General features: G+C 43.2%; 1 protein-coding gene across 2 annotated transcripts in view; it reads left to right on the top strand.

Annotated features, from left to right (window-relative positions):
- The window catches only part of ADCY8 (adenylate cyclase 8), a 179,563-nt gene that overhangs the window by 34,057 nt on the left and 123,655 nt on the right, over window positions 1–21,851 (top strand). For both annotated transcript variants that reach the window (XM_048841664.2, XM_048841661.2), the window contains exon 2: window positions 20,565–20,714. In XM_048841664.2, the coding sequence (XP_048697621.2) occupies window positions 20,565–20,714 (150 nt within the window). The remainder of the gene's footprint in view (window positions 1–20,564; window positions 20,715–21,851) is intronic.

Raw genomic sequence — 21,851 nt, forward strand, 5'->3', positions numbered from 1 at the left:
GGGAGACTCTCACCCGGGATGGAATGCCCTTCATAGCAGCCTTTTTATTTCTTGAAAAGTATAAAGGACCTAAGGCAAATGCTAGCTCACTATTGCTTTGCTGTTGCTTTCCTCTTCCATTCTATAGCAGATCTGGTTAGGCAAATCCAGTTTCCTGCCTCTAGCAATGGCCATGACTTGATATTTCAGAGGAGCACACACACACAATATTGCACCTGATCTATTATGCATGGAGGGAAAAAGCCTTTGTAATCTCTGCTCTGGGCAGGCTCTTGCGGTTATTCTATAGAACTGCATCAAACACTGTTGTCTGGATAGAGGTCATGAGACTTGGCAGTTGCAGTGGGGAAGGAAGTGCAGTGTGTTCTGCGGGTAATTGTCAGGACACACATATATTTGATGGACAAAGAACAGCAACAAATAGTGGAAGAAAAGATTGATTGCTGTCCATCACACAAACATAATTATCCCTCATCCACTTTTGACAACCTCCTCCTAATGAGAACTGTCATCTGAGCAATGAAAAACAAAAAATTGTCAGAAAGTTGAAATATAGGTCAGCTAATTCTGTTTTTGTTATACTATATTTTAGCTAATACCGAAGCTGAAGCGGCATAGCAGTCAGTGTTTGATAGTGGCTGTAAATAACCATCTACATCAGTGGTTCCCAAACTTGTTCTGCCGCTTGTGCAGGGAAAGCCCCTGGAGGCCGGGCCAGTTTGTTTACCTGCCACGTCTGCAGGTTCGGCCGATCGCAGCTCCCAGTGGCCGCGGTTCACTGCTCCAGGCCAATGGGAGCTGCTGGAAGTGGCGGCCAGTACATCCCTTGGCCTGCGTCGCTTCCAGCAGCTCCCATTGGCAATCTGATGGCTAAATCTTTTGTTCGTTGTTCGGGATGACACATTATCACCATAGTTCACACATTTTTACATGGTTACAGGCATGCAAAACTCCCTATTTAAGGTGGGCCATCTATTTTTCACATGAATATCAATCCCTTTTCCATTCTGTCCCCCCTAAAACTTCTTCTAGGCCAGCACATTTTGGTAGAGCTCAAAAGGGAAAATTCACATCCCTATTTTTCTCCCTATATATCTTTATTGATAGCTTTGAAAACCCTAGCACATTTAGTAGCTTTTCTCCTTACTTTAAAACATAACTAGTTAAATTTGTCAATGCTACTGACATAGGACCTGATCCTGTGTCAGCCTGCACTGAGTGGCAGAAAAAGTGATGGTTCTCTGCATGCCATCATCTCTTGCCCAGTGACTGAAGTAACTGTAAATAAGTATATGAGGCAGCCAAAAGCAAACAGGATAAGGTGGGAGGCTGCCACCTGCTCAGATATAGGGTTCTTCTCCCTCAACACTCACATTACTGTATATATGTACCTGAAACAGCTGTGCGGCTTTCTCTTCTGCACGCAATCATCCCACTCCCAAATTTCAGATTTACAAGGCTGAGTCTGTCCAAAGATGGGATACTTCACCTATCTTTTATTCAGAAGCTGATCTGATCATAGAATCATAGAAGATTAGGGTTGGAAGGGACCTCAGGAGGTCATCTAGTCCAACCCCCTGCTCAAAGCAGGACCAACCCCAATTAAATCAGCCGACATAGTAGCTGCACAATTACTGTTCAAGACAAAGGCCAACGTGATTACATTTAATATACGCTGCCTTCCTTTTAAAGGCACATGGAAAGTTAATTACTTTTAATAGAAGTTACAGTATTTAACCAAAGATCTCTGCTAAGTGTCTCTGAAATAGGGAAGCACCTTCATATAATCATAGATGTTAGAGATAGGAAATTATTCTTAGGTTTTGTAGCCCATCCCTTACCAATGCTGGGTTATTCTCCCTGATTTATACATACTATGCAAACTCTGGGTCAAGTGTTCAAAAGTGGTCTCCGATTTTGGTTGGCTCAATATTTGAGTGCTCAACTTTAGACCCCTAGGACTGTTTTTACTGAGCACTTGCAACCCCAGCTTAAGAAAATGGGTGCTCTGAATGCCCAGCACCTCTGAATCAGGCTGCCGTTGAAGCATTAGGGCACCCTAAAATTGAAGCATCCAAAATTGGAGGTCACTTCTGAAAATTTTCCGTCTCCACTGCTTTGTCCATTTTAACGTTAAATAAGTAAGGCAATGAGGCTTCGAGCACTTCCTTTAAAATATATTCCATTATCAGGACTCCTGGAAAAAATTTCCACCAAAACTGGTTATCAAATGAAAATTGGGTTTTTGACTAAATAAAATTCTTCACAAAAACTGCCTGGGAAAAAAAATTGACTTTTCATTCATAAAGCCCCAAAAAGCAAACAAACAAACAAAACCTGAAACCAAAATTTTTTGCCTGAAAACTGGAAAATTTCTATTTGGAAATGCTACAACACCACCTCATGGGTGCTGTAGTTCAGGTCCCTCATGTCCCAGTTCTCCTCTTTGGAACATGTGCCCAGCAAGACTGCATTTCCCATGCTATACCGTGGCCAGGGACTACCATGATACTCCAAGGTGGCTCAGCAGGAGAGACCCTGGTGCATCATGGGAGGTGCAGGTTCGCCAGGGAGCCTGGTTTATAAAGGAGAAGAGAAGCATGAGGCACCACAAGTACAACTTCCATGAGCCACCATGAGCATCAGCATTTCCAAATAATTTTTTGGTGGATTTGGACAAAAATGTTCCATTTGTGAACTTTTGTCCAAAAGTAAAAAGAAAAAGTCATTTCCCAACCAGCTCTAACTTTTATCTTAGAGACTACTTGTGTATACCACACTTTTAGGAGGTTTCTCCTGATGTTCAACCTAAATTTTCTTTTCCTTACATGCATCCCATTGTTCCTAGTTATATCCCCCTTATACCAACCTAGAGAATCCTTCTCCCTCCTATAGTCATAGATTCCAAAGCCAGAAGGGACCACTGTAATCATCTAGTCTGACCTCCTGTATACCAGAGGTCATAGAACTTCCCCAAAATAATTCCTAGAGCAGATCGTCTAAAAAATAAAATAAATAATCCAATCTTGATTTAAAAATAGCCAGTAATGGAGAATGCACCACAACAACACTTGGTAAATTGTTCCAATGGTTAATTACTTTCACTATAAAAATGTATGCCTTATTTCCAGTGTGAATTTGTCTAGCTTTAACTTCCAGCCATAGGATTGTGTAGTTCTTCCTCTCCTAGGCTAGTAACCAACTATCAAATATTTGTTCCCCATGTAGGTACATATAGACTGTCATCAAGCCACCTGTAGCAGGGTAGACACCCGCTCCTCCTCTGAAGGGCTTAGAACAGCCCAGGAGAGGGCTGGGGCTGGGTAAGCAGCCCAGGCTGAGTAGGGAAGTAAGCTCAGCTGGGGCCACACCCCAATTAGGGCTCAGCTGGCCTTATAAGTAGGCAGTGAGCCAGGAGCTGAAACACTCTCTCTCTCGCCTTTGGAGAGGGAGGGACCTGGCTGTAGGGAGCAGAGAGTACCTAGATTGGAGCAGGGCTAGGGAAAGGCCAAGGGAGCTGGGGAGCTCCGGCTGGGAAAATCCCAGACTGTGGCCTAGTTGAAGGCCAGGCAGGTACTGGGGTTGCAAAGGGGCCAGCCCACAGGTAGGCCGAGGCAGCAACTCCAAACCCCTCCTTGCCAGTGATTAGTGGCTTTTACACTGCAGTCTGCCCCTGATACAAGGGGCTAGTTGGTGACTGGCAGTAGACTTACACTGAGGCAAGGTGGGGATAGTGGGTGGGGGGACCCTGAGAGACACTGGGTGTGCTGCCAGGGAGCAGCTATCCAGGAGGCAAGGGGCACTGGGTCCAGGAGGGATGCAGAGCCAGCAGTAAGGTGGATCATTGGCCTGCAGAGGGTGCTCCAGAGCCTGGTGAGCTAATTCCCAACCAAGACCAGCAGGAGGTGCTGCAGGGGTGAGTCCATTCCCTTACACCACCCCTTAGCCTTCTCTTTGTTAAGCTAAATAGGTTGAGTTCCTTGAGTCTATCACTATAAGGCATGGTTTCTAATCCTTCAGTCATTCTTGTGGCTCTTCTTTGAACCCTCTCCAATTTATCAACATCCTTCTTGAATTGTAGGTTCCAGAACTGGACATAAAATTCTAGCACTGGTTGCACCAGTGCTAAATACAGAGGTAATATAACCTCTCTACTCCTACCTGAGATTCCCCTTTTTATGCATCTGATTGCATTAGCCTTTTTGATGACAGTGTTGCACTGTGAGTTCATGTTCAGTTGATTATCCACCAAATTTTCTTCAGTCACCGCTTCACAGGATGGAGTCCCCCATCCTGTAAGTGGGGCCTACAGTCTTTGTTCCCAGATGTATGTTTACATTTAGCCATATTAAAACACATATTGTTTGCTTGCACCCAGCTTCCCAAGTGATCTAGATTGCTCTGTATCAGTGACCTGTCATTATTTACTACTCCCCCAATTTGTGTCTCATCTGGAGACTTACATTTTTACTAATGAGCTGGAAGAAAACATAATTACTGATAAACAGCATAGGGTGAAAAAAAAATCTGTGAGATCCTGTTAAACACAACCACTCAATGATCAATTTCCATTTAGAATTACATTTTGAGAGGTATCCGTTAACCATCTTGTAATCCATTTAGTGAGTGCCCTGTTAATTTTATATTCTAATTTTTAATCAAAAGGTAATGTGGTACCAAGTCAAGTCCCATATCAGCTGCTCCATTGTCTTGCCCAGGATTGATGTCAGACTGACAGGCCTATAATTACTCAGGTCATTCTCTTTATCCCTTTTAAATATTGGCACAACAATAGCTTTTGTCCAGTATTCTGGAACTTCTAAAGTGTTTCATTGAAAATTTGAACACTAGCTGTCCATCAAGCTCCTTAGCCAGCTCTTTTAAAAGTCTTGGATGTATGTTATTCAGACCTGCTGATTTAAAAATGTCTAACTTTAGTAGATGCTGTTTAACATCCCCCTGAGATACTAGTGGAATGCAAAGAGTGTTATAATAAGATGACTACATCATCCGTTTTTCTCAAAATACAGGATAGATATACTTCTGACTTTTCTGCATAATTGTTGATAATTCTACCACTTCCATCTAGTAATGGGCTAATACCATTGTTAGGATTTTTTTGTTGTTGTTCCTAAAATACTTAAGTCTCTTTTTTTTATTGTCCTTAACTATGCTGGCCATACATTTCTCCTTGGATTCCTTTGCTTCCCTTATCCATTTTGTACAGCTTCTGATTTATTTTCATTTCTATCAACTTCCCCTTTCTTCCAATTATTATATTATTTTTATAGCTGCCTTCAGTTCCCCTCCAAACCAGATTGTTTTTTGGACATTAGCGCCTTCTTCCTCAATGGTGGGACATCAAGAAAAGTGTTTTTAATCAATTCCCAATTATCATTCACATTCTTGGCAGTTAGTTTGTTCAAATACATGTAGATCAGTGGTTCCCAAACATCTAGTGATGAGCGGGGTGTGTGTGTGTATGTATGCCTGGATGGGTGGAGAGACAGATGTTTAGATAGACTGAGATGTCACGCAGCCATGGAAAGCAATTTCTGAAAAAAAGGAGCGTTACAGTTGGGACCGCACCTGGGCTATAAAGGGTCAGAGGGAGGTCAGTAAGAGCGAAGCAGCTGCGGGGAGAGGAGGTCCCCTCCAGTGGTCCCTGAAGGAGGAAGGGGCAGGGAATTGGGACAAGGACCAGGATCGGGACCCAGCTGAGACAGTTCCTCGTGGAGAATGGGCTGTGACCAGCTTAAGGCTTTGTGGAAGATTTGATTTGTTTGCTTTGGAACTTTGTAAGTAAAGAAATCAGCCTTCAAGTATGGCTGTGATTGCATGAGAGAGATTGTGTGGGGTTTGCATAAGGACCCCTGAGGAAAAGGAAGATGGGGTGGGGGCACTGCAGAGTCACCCCTTGTCTTGAAGTGGAACTTGGGGGAGGGGCAGGCAACCCTGTTCCAAGGAAGTATTCATATCGGTCCTCATTTACCTGGGGTGCAGGGAGCAGCCCCAAGCCTTCCAGTGTCCCAGACAGTCCTTGATGTCTGGTCACTTTAGCATTTTTATGAAAAGACAGACTTATCAAAACTCCAGAAATATGTACGTTTGCTAAGGTTATGCCTAAATACTAGACTAGCTCAAAATGAGTTAGCGGTGATTTGCTGAAAATGGCTTGGCATTTAGGGATGCTCAGTGGCACTATGAGGGTTATATTTTAGCTTGCCTGCCTCAATGCATCACTCAGGTTGTGTCACTTGCTGTCACTTTGTGGCTGATAGGACATGATTTGTCTTCCCGACCTAATGTATGGGCAGTGTATTGCAAATGCCCTGCCTTAAGTGGACAGCTGCTTTGCTAAATGGCATGTTTCGAGTTACCCATGAACAATTTTCTCTAACGTTTAATTTTCTGCATGTCTAATGGACTCAATGGAAGAGCTCAAGAGGGAAATAGCCATGTTTTCATAATAGAATATTACACCTCTTGTTGTGAATATTAAAACAAGCATTTCTGAATTTTTGTTTTGATCTAAAACCATGACAACTGACTTTATGTAAGTGTATTGTTCTGGGGGGGAATGTTTTGTTTTCTAAATTGTTTTTAGATACAGACTAACACGGCTACCCCTCTTATACACACTACGAACACTCGTATTTCTGGAAATCCACAACTTACCTGTTGAAAACTTTCCTTTTGAAAAATCTGGACAACGGGCTGAGCTCCTGAAAATCTGGCCCTGAGCTCTTTTGAAAATTTTGCACCAAATTGTCATTTCCAGAAGTTAAAACCCCAAGAGGTAATACCTGCAAAAACTAATGGTGCTTACACTTAACAATCCAACAAAGGACCTCATATGAACCATGAGGACATGTGTTTGCTTAAACTGAGCTGACTCAGAATCAAACCTCCTAATCTTATTATTGATTTGTATTTTAGTGCCCAAGAGCTCTGGTCATGGAACAGGACCCTATCGTGCTTGACTCTGTACAAACACACCACAAAGACTGTTCCTGCCCCCAAAGAGCTTGCAGTCTAAGTCTTATATCTGTAACCAGGGTCCTTTTTTTTTCTCCCAACTGCCCCTCTCAGGTATGTTATATGCTCACTCATCTCTCAAGTCCATCACTTACTTTATAAACTCGTTGAGGCATCTAGAACAATTATGGGTGTAAAATAACAATCCCTTACCTGAGTACCAATAGAACATGTAGTATAACTGTGGCCTGGATGATGCAGGGGATTAATAATGGTCTATGGAGCCTTTCCTCCTATGTCAAGTGTGTAAATCAAGCCTGAGTCAGTCTGTATTAACTAAAAGTTATGGCAGTGGCTCAGTGGCCTTTGCAAAACGAGTTGGTGGTCTCCATTCAGTTCCTGGTGGAGACATGTCCATAAGTTAAAAAGTAAATGCTACAGTTGTTAGTACTTGGCAGCATCCGCTGAGAAGCCGAAAGAGCATGGAGAGTGATTTTGGCCTTTTGAGTGCTGATGCGTGCCTTTCAAAGTCCATTGATCAGATGGGGATGGGAAGCTTGCATAGCCAAAAGTTCCTGTTCTAGCCAAAGCAGAGGAGTTCAGCCTCCAGAGCTAACAGTCCAGCACATCACAACCCCACCATTAATTAATTTGAGTTATTATAAGTGATTTTAAAAGAGCATGTTGAATAATATCTTACACTGAAGTAACCAAACCCCAGGTGAGCTGCAAGGGGAAGGGGTAAATGAGACTTTGGAGACTATTTTATTAAAGAAAACAACCTTCTGGCAAACAGCTATTTTTAGTTTAATAACTAATGATGCTTCAGAATGCTTCATCAAACCTAATTAACCAATAATAATTACCATAGCAACCACTGCTTTATATGGCACATACTGAAAACATTCTTAAAGGAACACAACAGCTTTCATTTCCACTACTTACCTATCCTCAGTCAAACTTCTGTAATGCACTGGTGGAACCAACGCAAACTTAAAACATGGAGTAGGAAAAGAATAAAGTTGTTATAGTTTGTTTTGCAGTTGGCTTTATTTGGCTTCCAGAAGCAGTTTGGCTGTTGAACTGCTAATGTTCCTTTTATACTCACAGTGCCAGTCTGCTGTCTCCAGTTCCGCTTCTAAGTGGCTTTTATCATCAGTTTCATCATACACTAGAACTTTGGGACTGTGTTCTTTTGCAGAGCACTTTGGGGTATTTGACTATGATATGGGATAAAATACTTCTGTTAAGGTGTATCTGCATTGCAATAGAGCATGATTCCAGATGGGGTAGGCATATCTGTACTAGCTTTAGTGTAGCTAGCTCCGTTAAAAATGGCAGTGAAGATGGAGCTGGCCAGGCTTCAGCACAGGCTGTGGAATCCTGGGTGTATACTCATGTTGCTAGCCTGCACTGAGGTCTCTATCACTGCCTCGTTACTGCTATTTTAAGCTTCCTTAGCTAGATTAAATCAAGCATGGATTTGCCTGTCTGAGCTGCAGTCGCACCTCTCATTGCAGTGTAGATGGAGAGCTTCAATTCTCCTCTGGTTTTCAAAATTCTTCACGGACTCTGTCAACTTTATCTCAGATCTATTCTCTCTCCCTTCTCCCTCTCTCAACTGGAGTTGGTCAAACTATTAATTGTGAAGAATGTTTGTCACCTATCTACCCCCATCTTGTTAGTTAACTAACCACTAACCAACTGATTCTCATAATCTTCATAATGCATTCATAAATATTCACCAGAAAATTTGGATCAATAATTTTCAGATGACTAGCTCCTTGGAGGGGGTCTTTGATAATTGGCTATTCATTTATTGCTTATCCTCCCTGCTTGGATGACTGAATCTTTTCAAACAGGAGAATAATGAATAGTGTGACAAAGCTCTGTCCTTGCCTCCGTGGGTCCCATGTTTCCTGGCGGATTTCACTAGCCTCAGAGGCTCACTGTGACCCTCCACGTAACCCTTCTCTCTCTAGAGACAAGGGTCACAGTCTGAGCCATTTTCATCATAAGCCAGCAAGGGAGGAGAGGACAAATTATCCTTCCTTGCACAGTCTCTGTTATCTCCCAGTTTCAGTGATTGATCAGGGGGCAAAGGTGGGCAGGGGGGAGCCCAGGCCCACCCTCTATTCCAGGCTCCAGCCCAGGGACCCTAATAGTATCAGCTATGGTAGCTGTCCTTTTAGAAACATAACAATTCCCTGGGCTACTTCTCCCACAGCAGCCCTCACTTCCTCAAGCTCCACTTCACCCTTACCTCAGGGCCACCTTCCTTGCGCCTGATATGGTGTGTACTACTCAGCCTCTCCACCAACACAACTTCCTCCCACAGCTCCTGACATGCACACCCACCTGACTGGCTGGGAGGCTTTTAACTAGTTTCAGCCAGTCCCTGATTGGCTTCAGGTGTCCCAATCAACCTAGCCTTCTCCCTGCCTTCTGGAAAGTTCTTAATTGGCCCCAGGTGTCTTAATTGACCTGGAGCAGCTGCCATTTCACTTATCCTGGTACTAGGGATTTGTTTAGCCTGGAGCTAATATAGCCATCTGGCCTTGCCCCGTCACAATAGCAAAAAAGCAAACAACACACGTTCTGTTTGGAAATTTTGGATGCAACATCACTCGTGCTAAAACTTTCAGGATTCACAAACATTTCTGTTCAGACCTGCCAGTTGTCCAAATAATGGATTACACTACCCTGCAAATGAAGTCAACTGAACCAAGTATTTTTATTTGCAGATATATCTACAAGTCAGTATGGTGACTCTTGGATCAGCTTTTTTCAGTAGCTAGGAACTACTTTCCTACCTGTGACATTTTGAAGTTTCTTCTTTCTGAACCATTAATTCTCTCTTTCTCTTCAGATCAGCCCCTCTATCGTTTTGCCTGTGGTTCTGATTCATTCAGCTCTAATCTGCAAACCTACTGGCATACCCCACTGTCCTTTTAAAGAATATTCCCTTTTTCTGTTCTCTTTATTTACAGTCATTGCTTCTTTGACTAACACTTCCTCCAACTGTGTTTGAATTGCTCTTCGGCTGAGATCTGCTGCTCCCAAATATCTTCCAAATGTTATCGGGTTTCATCTCTTTTCGCAAAGCACTTTGAGAGTCTCTGCATGACAGGCCCCAGACAAAAATGAATTGAATCAAATCATTGTCCACTTTCACAGCAAAACTTACCTTGTTTGTTTGACTTGGCTTGCTCACGTTGCATTGCCTTTGTTTTTATACTGACTTTGTAAAGTGCCCTCGAGGTGCCTGCATGAAGGACATTTTATAAATGTAAATTTGATTTGACAAGTGATTTCTTTGTGAATCAAGCTCTTATCTCCTGAGTGATAGAGGGCAGTTAGATTTACAGGAAGTAGAGATATGGGAGTAAAAATTATAACAGCATTTCTAGTCACCTGTGGACACTTTAGCATAACCTTCTTATTCATCCACCCTTGTTATGTGACTCCAACACATACAGCTGTGCAGTGGAAGTAGCTCTGATTTTGGAGTAATGATATCTCCCCAACCATTGTGTGGATGGACACTTTCTTGTTTCCAGTTATATAATATCTAATATGCAGATCTTCCTGGGGCATAATTTTACATCTACCAGTCCTGTATATGGCTTTTTATGTCACTTTATAGCCCAGCTGCATCTGTTTATCCAAAGGCTGTGGGAGACACAAGAAGGGTTAAGGGACTCGTAAGTGATCTGAAAAGGTTTTCTTTTTTTAACCTCTCATTCCTACTGTGTTGGCATCTGTTTTCTACAATACAGCAGAAAGAACATGGAGTGGTCCACAGCTTATAAAACCACAATTTGGCTTTGGCATCTGGCCAGGCTGTTCAGTGGAAATCTCACAGGCCTTTTGGTACCAGCCATGTTGTGTGGGTGGTGGAGGGGCAACAGCGAAAGACTCGAGTCTTTTTTTTTTTAAACAAGACCCAGATTCTTCCACCCTTACATTGAGAAGTACCTTACTCTGCAAGTGGTTCTGTTCGTTTCAGTCGTGCTACTCTGTGTAAGGATGGCAGAAAGTGGCTCCATCTAAATAAGTCATATCTTCTTCTGTAACTAGTTTTCTTTAGTACTTTTTGTCCAGAATTAGACTGTGCAGTCATGGAATGTATTTGAAGGCCGGAGTTGTCATAAATATAAAGGGAAGGGTAACAACCTTTATGTATGCAGTAATATAAAATCCCTCTTGGCCAGAGGTATAGAATCACTGAACTGATTAACCCCTACAGGTAAATTAACCTAGTTGGCACCTGACCAGAAGGACCAATGGGGAATGAAGATACTTTCAAATCCAGAGGAAGGGGGGAGGATGTCTTGTTTGTGCTTTTTGTGTGTTCCCTCTCTCGGGACAAAGAGACCAAGCAGGTAACCCAGCTCCTACTGAAATGATGCACCTAAAATTACAGAAATTGTAAGTAATAGCAAGGAAATGCATTAGATTATCTTTTGTTTTAGCTTGCGAATTTTTACTGTACTAAGAGGTCATTTTATTCCTGTTTTGTAACTGGGAAGCCAACTCAGAGGGAAATCCTCTGGATTTTAAATCTTTTTATTTACCCTGTAAAGTTATCTTCCATCCTGATTTTGCAGGTGTGATTCTTTTACTTTTTTTAATAAAATTCGTCTTTTAAGAACCTGATTTTCAATGCCCTAAAAACCAGGGATTTGGTCTGTGCTCACTTTGTTAACCTATTGGTTGGTATATTATTCTCAAGCTCCCCAGGAAAGGGGGTGAAAGGGCTTCGGGGGATCTTTTTTGGGGGGATAGGTCTCCAAGTGGCCCCTCCCTAAATGTTTGTTTAAATCACTTGGTGGTGGCAGCAATACCGTCCAAGGACAAGGAAAGGAATTTGTGCCTTGGGGAAGTTTTTATCCTAAGCTGGTGGAATATAAGCCTAGGGGGTCTTCCATGCGGGTCCCCACATCTGTACCCCAGAGTTCAGAGTGGGGAGGGAACCCTGACAAGAGTCTACTGCCCATATTCTATGAGCAGTGCCACTGAAGTTGGTGGAACAAGTTATGAACTAAAGTATCAGTGAGTAGAGGCCAGAACTGGCCCTACCAGAACATACAGTTGATCTACCGAAAACTGGACTAACTGTACTCTAAAATCTGTAAGATGCTTGTCTGTGTAAGGTAAATTGGCCAACTCTTTTTGGAATGTGTATGTTGGGGAGGAATGGGGTTGAATGCCAGGTTTCCAAATAAAGTTGATTCTTGATGTACTGAGGGATCAGTATTAGAGGTGGTTCTGTTGAAACTGTGTTTTGATGAAAAATTGGGTTTTTGATTAAATGAAATTTCACATAGAAAATGTCTGCTCTCTGAATGCAAGTCAGGAGAGGCAGGGATTGTAACAGAATTGGAACTGGTCTGTATTAACTTACGATTACCCCCAGTTATTGGGATGTTCACTATATGTGTAATGATCTTGGGGTTCATTAGATAATAAACCAGTGAATGAGAAAGGAATAAAACATTAATAAAACAAATTGGAGAGCATCTGTTGTGAGTTGTTGCACCCAGCCATGCGGTGTTCCCAACCTCCGCCTCCAGGGCACATCTCCAAATTCCCATGTTTATAATATTGTCCCTTATGAGGGAGCATCTCCAGATCACAATCTTATACAGACAGCTATCAGCTCTCATAACACATGCATAAAATTCTCAACCCATGTAGTAACTTTCCAGAAACCCATCAACTACCTTGAGAGGAGAGGTTACTATCATATCACTGTAGAGTGATACACTCACTTTCCCCACTTACCCCTTCTCCAGGCACATTAGCACATCTGAGTCTTTCAGGATGTTTAATCTCCCGCACTGATCAGCCACACTATCAGAGGCTCATTCACCTGCGCATCTACCAATGTGATATATGCCATCATGTGCCAGCAATGCCCCTCTGCCATGTACATTGGCCAAACTGGACAGCCTCTACATAAAAGATTAAATAGACACAAATCAGACGTCAAGAATTATAACATTCAAAAACCAGTCGGAGAACACTTCAGTCTCTTTGGTCACTCGATTACAGACCTAAAAGTGGCAATTCTTCAACAAAAAAACTTCAAAAACAGACTCCAAGGAGAGGCTGCTGAATTGGAATTAATTTGCAAATTGGATACAATTAACTTAAGCTTGAATAAAGACTGGGAGTGGACGGGTCATTATACGAAGTAAAACTATTTCCCCTCCTACTGTTCTTGTAAGTGCTGGAAATGGCCCACCTTGATTATCACTACAAAAGGCTCTCGCCCCCCTCTCCCCCCAAGCTCTCCTGCTGGTAATAATTCACCTTTCCTGATCACTCTTGTTACAGTCTGTAACACCCATTGTTTCATGTTCTCTGTGTATATAAAATCTCCCCACTATATTTTCCACTGTACGCATCTGATGAAGTGAGCTGTAGCTCACAAAAGCTTATGCTCTAATAAATTTGTTAGTCTCTAAGGTACCACAAGTCCTCCTTTTCTTTTTACAGATACAGACTAACACGGCTGCTACTCTGAAACCTGATCTTCTCAGTATCACTCTTTCATTAGAGTGTGAGTTGCTCTCTTGTTCGTTGACAGTTTCTCCTTTATGCATTGACAATAAAGGATCAGTCAGATAGGAAATGCCGGAGTCCACATCTACTGTCAATGTGTTGGAACTTTCTGGGATTACTCGTAAATCCCTTTGATTACATTGAAATGTGTCTTCCCTGGTCCGTCTGGATTATATAAAATCTTGGATGCAGCTGTTCTTTAACAGTACTCTTTGGCCCTGTGTATTAGAGGTGTGATTACAAAGGCACACCCCATCACCTGGGTTAAGAGATGGGAGACCACGGGCCCTTTGCCAAAATAATTCTGCTTCCACTTCAGATTTTCTTTCTTTTTCCATATGGTTTCATTGTTATGAGATTTCAGCAAGTTATCAGTAATTGGTAAATTAGATCTGATCCTTCTTCCCATTACAGCTGAGCTGGAGAAAAGCCATTGTCTGGGGTGTACTTCAGTGAACCAGTAATGTTTTTTATACAAATCACCCCACTGTCAAGTCTTTTCATAAGATTCTTTACTGTCCATCTAGACCTTTCCACAAGGCCTTTTGATTGGGGATAATTTGGATTTGATGTTTTGTGATGAAAATCCCAGTCTATGGCAAATTGCCTAAAATCCACAATGGAAAATTGTGGCACATTATCGCTAAAGACTTCATCTGGAATGCCACATCTAGAGAAGATTCCCTTCATGCCAGCTATCACTGACTTACTATTAGTACTGTGCAGTGTGTAAATTTATGGATACAGAGAATCATAATCTGTGACTATTAAATAATCCTTTGATTGCCAGGTAAAGAAGTCAGTGCTGACCTTCTCATAAGGCCTTTGTGGAGCTGTATGCACTTGACTTTTCTGCATTTGGTATCTACAGCATTTTGCAAAATGATTATTTTCCCCACATTTATGACAGTTTCCCAAAGGAAACACACTGTTTGGGGCCATGCTGTGATCCATCTGTACCCAGTCTTCCCCCTCACAGTGGTTTTCATAGTGATTGGTTCCACTCTTTGATTTGACCTATTCTGGCTATATTCTTTTGTACTTAGAACATGGATTCACCCTTTCTGGTGAATTTAGTTCTTTGGCTTGTGCTTTCACAGTTTCTACTGCCCTGCATATCTGGAGATCTTTTTCTAAAGTTAAGTCTCCTTCACGGAGCTGTTTCTCTCAACACGTTGTCTTTAATGCCACAAATGATTCTATCTCTGACCAGAGACTGTCAGCTCACTAAAGTCACAGGCTCTACTGAGTTTTCTTAATTCTGTGACACATTGCTCTATGGTGTTATCAGTGTTGTCTTTGGTGTTATCATGGATGTAAAAATGTTTCTCTCTCAAAGGTTTCATTCCTTTTTGAGGAACATTGCATGCCAAATTTAGTCAGTCGGTATTTTACTTTACTTCATGCTTCCACCTTCTTCAAACTTAAACTTGTTATAAATATTGAATGCTTTCTCCTCAGCAACATGCAAAAAGATACATGATTTCACTTTATCATTTTTCTCCTCTGCCCCATGACAGTTAAATATAATTCAAATCTCTGAATTTTTTACAGTTCTCTGCACCATTGCCTGACAATTGCAGACAGGAAGGAGGTTGCAACACATCAATTTTTGGCTTCCCCACCCTGCTTTCTTAAGCTAGTCAAGCTACTACTGTGCTCACCAAATACATGCAAAAGCCTCCATGCCTGATGCTCCACATGCTTCTCTGGTGCTTCCCTTTGTCTTTGTTTTTAGTTGCAAACATAGGAGTTAACTTCAAAATGACTGCGGTTTCCTTCTCATTCAGCACTTCTGATACCAGGTAATGATCTTTGGGTTCATTAAATAACCAGTGAATGAGAAAGGAACACAACTTTAATAAAACAAACTGGAGAGCTTCTGTAGTGAGCTTCTGCACCCAGCCATGTGGTGTTCCCAACCCCGGCCTCCAGAGCACATCTTCAAAATCCTATGATCACAATACTGTCCCTTAGAATCATAGAAATCAGGGTTGGAAGGGACCTCAGGAGGTCATCTAGTCCAACCCCCTGCTCAAAGCAGGACCAATTCCCAACTAAATCATCCCAGCCAGGGCTTTGTCAAGCCTGACCTTAAAAACCTCAAAGGAAGGAGATTCCTCCACCTCCCTAGATAACGCATTCCAGTGCTTCACCACCCTCCTGGTGAAAGTTTTTTTCCTAATATCCAACCTAAACCTCCCCCACTGCAACTTGAGACCATTACTCCTCGTTCTGTCATCTGCTACCACTGAGAACAGTCTAGATCCATCCTCTTTGGAACCCACTTTCAGGTAGTTGAAAGCAGCTATCAAATCCCCCCTCATTCTTCTCTTCTGCAGACTAAACAATCCCAGTTCCCTCAGCCTCTCCTCATAAGTAGTGTGTTCCAGTCCCCTAATAATTTTTGTTGCCCTCCGCTGGACGTTTTCCAATTGTTCCACATACTTGTAGTCTGGGGCTCAAAACTGGACACAGTACTCCAGATGAGGCCTCACCAATGTCTAATAGAGGGGGAACGATCACGTCCTTTGATCTGCTGGCAATGCCCCTACTTATACATCCCAAAATGCCATTGGCCTTCTTGGCAACAAGGGCACACTCTTGACTCATATCCAGCTTCTTGTCCAGTGTAACCCCTAGGTCGTTTTCTGCAGAACTGATGCCTAGCCATTCGGTCCATAGTCTGTAGCGGTGCATGGGATTCTTCTGTCCTAAGTGCAGGACTCTGCACTTGTCTTTGTTGAACCTCATCAGATTTCTTTTGGCCCAATCCTCCAATTTGTCTAGGTCCCTCTGTATCCTATCCCTACCGTCCAGCGTATCTATCGCCCCTCCCAGTTTAGTGTCATCTGCAAACTTGCTGAGGGTGCAATCCACACCATCCTCCAGATCATTAATGAAGGTATTGAACAAAACCAGCCCCAGGACCGACACTTGGGGTCCTCCACTTGATACCGGCTGCCAACTACACATGGAGCCATTGATCACTACCCATTGAGCCCAACAATCTAGCCAGCTTTCTATCCACCTTATAGTCCGTCCATCCAGCCCATACTACTTTAACTTGCTGCCAAGAATACTGTGGGAGACAGTGTCAAAAGCTTTGCTAAAGTCCAGTAATAACACATCCACTGCTTTTTCCCTCATCCACAGAGCCAGTTATCTCATCATAGAAGGCAATTAGCTTAGTCAGGCATGACTTGCCCTTGGTGAATCCATGCTGACTGTTCCTGATCACTTTCTTCTCTAGTGCTTCAGAATTGATTCCTTGAGGACCTGCTCCATGATTTTTCCAGGGACTGAGGTGAGGCTGACTGGCCTGTAGTTCCCAGGATCATCCTCCTTCCTTTTTTAAAGTTGGGGGCCCTACATTAACCTTTTTCCAGTTGTCCAGGACCTCCCCCGATTGCCATGAGTTTTCAAAGATAATGGCCAATGGTTCTGCAATCACATCCGCTAACTCCTTTAGCACTCTCAGATGCAGCGCATCCAGCCCCATGGACTTGTGCTCGTCCAGCTTTTCTAAATAGTCCCAAACCACTTCTTTCTTCACAGAGGGCTGGTCACCTCCTCCCCATGCTGTGCTGCCCAGTGCAGTAGCCTGGGAGCTGCCCTTGTTCGTGAAGACAGAGGCAAAAAAAGCATTGAATACATTAGCTTTTTCCATATCCTCTGTCACTAGGTTGCCTCCCTCATTCAGTAAGGGGCCCACACTTTCCTTGACTTTCTTCTCGTTGCTAAAATACCTGAAGAAACCCTTCTTGTTACTCTTAACATCTCTTGCTAGCTGCACCTCCAGGTGTGATTTGGCCTTCCTGATTTCACTCCTGCATGCCCGAGCAATATTTTTATACTCCTCCCTGGTCATTTTTCCAATCTTCCACTTCTTGTAAGCTTCTTTTTTGTGTTTAAGATCAGCAAGGATTTCACAGTTTAAGCCAAGCTGGTCGCCTGCCGTATTTACTATTCTTTCTACACATGGGATGGTTTGTCCCTGTAACCTCAATAAGGATTCTTTAAAATACAGCCAGCTCTCCTGGACTCCTTTCCCCCTCATGTTGTTCTCCCAGGGGATCCTGCCCATCAGTTCCCTGAGGTTGTCAAAGTCTGCTTTTCTGAAGTCCAGGGTCCGTACGCTGCTGGTCTCCTTTCTTCCTTGTGTCAGGATCCTGAACTGGACCATCTCATGGTCACTGCCTCCCAGGTTCCCCTCCACTTTTGCTTCCCTTACTGATTCTTCCCAGTTTGTGAGCAGTAGGTCAAGAAGAGCTCTGCCCCTAGTTGGTTCCTCCAGCACTTGCACCAGGAAATTGTCCCCTACACTTTCCAAAAACTTCCTAGATTGTCTGTGCACTGCTGTATTGCTCTCCCAGCAGATATCAGGGTGATTGAAGTCTCCCATGAGAACCAGGGCCTGTGATCTAGTAACTTCTGTTAGTTGCCGGAAGAAAACCTCGTCCACCTCATCCCCCTGGTCCGGCGGTCTATAGCAGACTCCCACCATGACATCACCCTTGATGCTCACACTTCTAAACTTATCCAGAGACTCTCCAGGTTTTTCTGCAGTTTCACAGCGGAGCTCTGAGCAGTCATACTGGTCTCTTACATACAATGCAACTCCCCCACCTTTTCTGCCCTGCCTGTCCTTCCTGCATAGTTTATATCCATCCATGACAGTACTCCAGTACTGAGGAAGCATCTCTAAATTAAAATCTTCTACAAACATCTCTCTCCAGTATGGATCCATTGGTTTAGTTCAATAGGGGGCTATAAGGAAAACCAAAGAGGAGGGTAAAGGAATGGCTCAGGATGTACACTTCTCCTCAACCAACTGACAGATGTTAAGAGTGCCAAAATGGGAATATATATGGGAACGAGAGGATTAAAGGACTTTAGCAGTTTAAAGGGGGGAGTTACTTCGGTAAACTAGACAAAAACACAGGCACCTGTTACGGGTGAGTGAAAAACATAGGCCTGCCTAGGTTACCATCAGGGGATTATAGAATCATAGAAATGTCGAGCTTGACGGGACCTCAAGAGGTAACTAGTCCAGCCCCCTGTGCTGAGGAAGGACCAAGTAAACCTAGACCATCCTGACAAGTGTTTATCTAACTTGTTCTTAAAAATCTCTACAACCTCCCTTGGAAGTGTAGTCCATTGCTTAACTATCTTTATAGATAGATATTAGGAAAAACTTTCTAACCTAAATCTCCCTTGCTGCAGATTAAGCCCATTACTACTTGTCCTGAATCCAGTGGACACTGAGAACAACTGGTCACCATCCCCTTTATAATAGCCCTTAACATATTTGAAGACCATTATCAGGTCTCCCCCTCCGCCCCCGTCTTTTTTTCAAGACTAAACATGCCCAGTTTTTTTATCCATCCCTCATAGGTCATGTTTTCTAAACTTTTTTTATCCTTTGTGTTGCTCTCCTCTGGACTCTCTCCAATTTGTTCATCTTCCTTAAGGTGCGGCTTCTAAAACTGGACATAGTATTCCTTCTCAGGTCTCACCAGTGCTGAGGAGAATGTGACAATTACCTGCTGTTCTTACGTACAACATTCCTGTTAATATACCCCAGAGATAATCGCCTTTTCTCAACTGCAGCACGTGGTTGATTCATATTTAAGTTGTTATCCACTGTGCCCCCCAGATCCTTTTTCAGCAGTATCACTGCCTACCCAATTATTCCACATTTTGTAGCTGTGCACTTGATTTTTCTTTTCTTCCTAAGGGCGTGTCTACACTGGCAATTTACCGCGCTGCAACTTTCTCGCTCAGGGGGGTGAAAAAACACCCCCCCGAGCGCAGCAAGTTTCAGCACTGTATGGTGCCAGTGTATTGCGGTTCCCAGGCATATCGAGGTGGGTTTTTTTAGAGCGCTGAGAGCAACAGTGCTTTAGCGTTGCCAGTGTAGACTAGCCCTAAGTGAAGTATTTTGCAGTTTTCTTTATTGAATTTCATCTTGTGGATTTCAGACCAAATCTCCATTTTTTTTTTTCAAGGTAGTTTCAAATTCTAATCCTGTCCTTCAAAGTGTTCAGAATCCCTCCCATCTTGGTGTCATGCTCAAATTTTATAAGCATACTCTGCTCTCCATTATCCAAGTCATTAATGAAACTATTGAGTAGTACCAGACCCAGGAGTTTAGTTTGTGAAGGTCTGGGGGAAAGTGAGACAACAAGCAGAATTAGAGTGACCTTGTAAATTGTGCTCACAGGGCAAAATCCCCAGCTAGTGTAAATCAGCATAGCTCATTTAAAGACAGTTGAGCCCTGCAAATTCACAGTAGCTGAGGCGCGACTCCAGGCATGCCCCAAGCTAAAATAAACTTTATGGAGGGGAGAAGAGGAAGAAGCTGGGATGCCCCTTCCCCTAGCACAGAGTGTAGTTTGCAGTTACAGGAGAGGAGAATGTTTCCTTAACCTTTTAATGTGGTAGGGATGAAGTAAGACCTCTGTTTATACCACAGCCATACTGCAAGTATTTGTTTATGCCTTGGGTTTGTGTTGGGTTTTTCGTTCAGAAATATGCGTGCCGGTTCGTTGTCAGCTGATAATGAGGTTGTTTCGAGTGTCAATAATATTAATACAGTAACAACAATTCAAAATTAAATGGATAATCTGCCCTTTTGTGGTTCTTTTTTATGTGGCTCACTTCTCACACAAAGCATGAAGCGTATCACAATGCTGCTTTTACAGATGGGACTATGGAAAAATTCTTAATTGTGTTTGTAACTATGCTTGACTAGGGCTTTGTGAGTCAGCTCTTGGAAACATCATTTGTGGTTCAACCAGAGTTTAATGCCCCCACAAATACTGCATATTTCCTCCTGCAGGCAGAGTGTTTCATATGTTTGACACCTTTAAGATCCAAGACTTTTTTCTACTAACTTTCTTAACTGTTTAGTTTTCCAGCCTACATGACTTTTAAGCAGTCTTTTCCCTTTTTAAATGGATATTTCTGCCTCAGTTGTCTGATCAAAGTCCTGTTTTTCTTGTCTGTTTCAGATAGCGGCTCCAGCAGTGTTGTTTATGTGTATGAATACAGCGGGAATCTTCATCAGCTACCTATCAGATAGAGCTCAGCGCCAAGCCTTCTTAGAGACCAGAAGATGTGTAGAAGCAAGACTGAGGCTAGAGACGGAAAACCAGAGACAGGTATCCAGAGAAATGCTGCTGCTGTCCTATAAATTGGAGCTGATACATCACTAGGACCAGAGCCTCCTCTTACTTACACACTTGTAACCTCACTGATGTGAATGGATTTATACTGGTTAAGTGAGGGTCATGCTCTATCGTTTGTTGTATTTTGCTCACATGACATCTCAAAGGCTTTCATCAGGAAATCTCTTCCTTGCCTCATTTGTGCAGAGGAGCCTACTCTGACACCCTTCTCATGCAGTAGTTCATTCTCCTGTATACACCCTCACTCTGCCTCCTGGGTGTATACGTTAAACTCGCTTTGCACCCACCAAATGCTAAATCAATGCCATTGTGCTGCATTGCCATTTAAACTAGTTTTAGGACCAGTATGCATTCAACATATAAATTGTGTTGCCACTTAATTCACTAATGAAATTAGCCTAATTTTATTATATATGTAAATGGTTTTCTCCTTATTTCCTTCCCTTTTTGCCAAACTTACATTGAGAGATCCAGAAGTTGTGTAATGTTCTTGACATTTTATCTCTGCACTATCCTGCCTAGGGTTACCATACATCTGGGTTTTCCCAGCCATTACTACTTTTTTGAGGCTCCGTCCTCTGTCCAGGCAGGTTTTTCAAATAACAGGAAATGTCTCATATTTTTGCAGAGAAGACATTGCAGATCAGAAAGATGCCCGAATTGGTCTGCTTCCTGATTGGTCCATGCCCCTGCATCCAGTGCTGTGGGATCCTGCTCATCCAGGCCCAGCTCCCAGCTCTGTGGATGGGGACAGGGTACCACAGGGAGGCACTGACTGACGGCTTGCACCAGTCACCCTGCCACTGAGACAGGGAACAATACTGCCCCCCACCTCCAGTGAGTAACCCTGCCACAGGTACCCCCTTCAGCTCCCTCTCCCGATCTCCCCCCTCAGCATAAGGAGACCAGCCTTTGAAACGGCAAAAGCGGGATACATGCAGGATCCCCACCCACTGATCCTCCTTCCCCTGAGGCCCTGCCGCCCGGCCAGGCTGGAAGCCAAAGGCAGGCCATGGTAAGAGCTGCCCAGGGAGCCTGGGCTACTGTGGGGTGACCTGGACTCTTCACCTGCTCTGGGCAGGCGGCCAGGTGCTTAAGAGCAGCCCCTGG

The sequence above is a fragment of the Caretta caretta genome, chromosome 2 (genome assembly GCF_965140235.1).
Source record: "Caretta caretta isolate rCarCar2 chromosome 2, rCarCar1.hap1, whole genome shotgun sequence".
Classification (NCBI taxonomy): Eukaryota; Metazoa; Chordata; order Testudines; family Cheloniidae; genus Caretta; species Caretta caretta.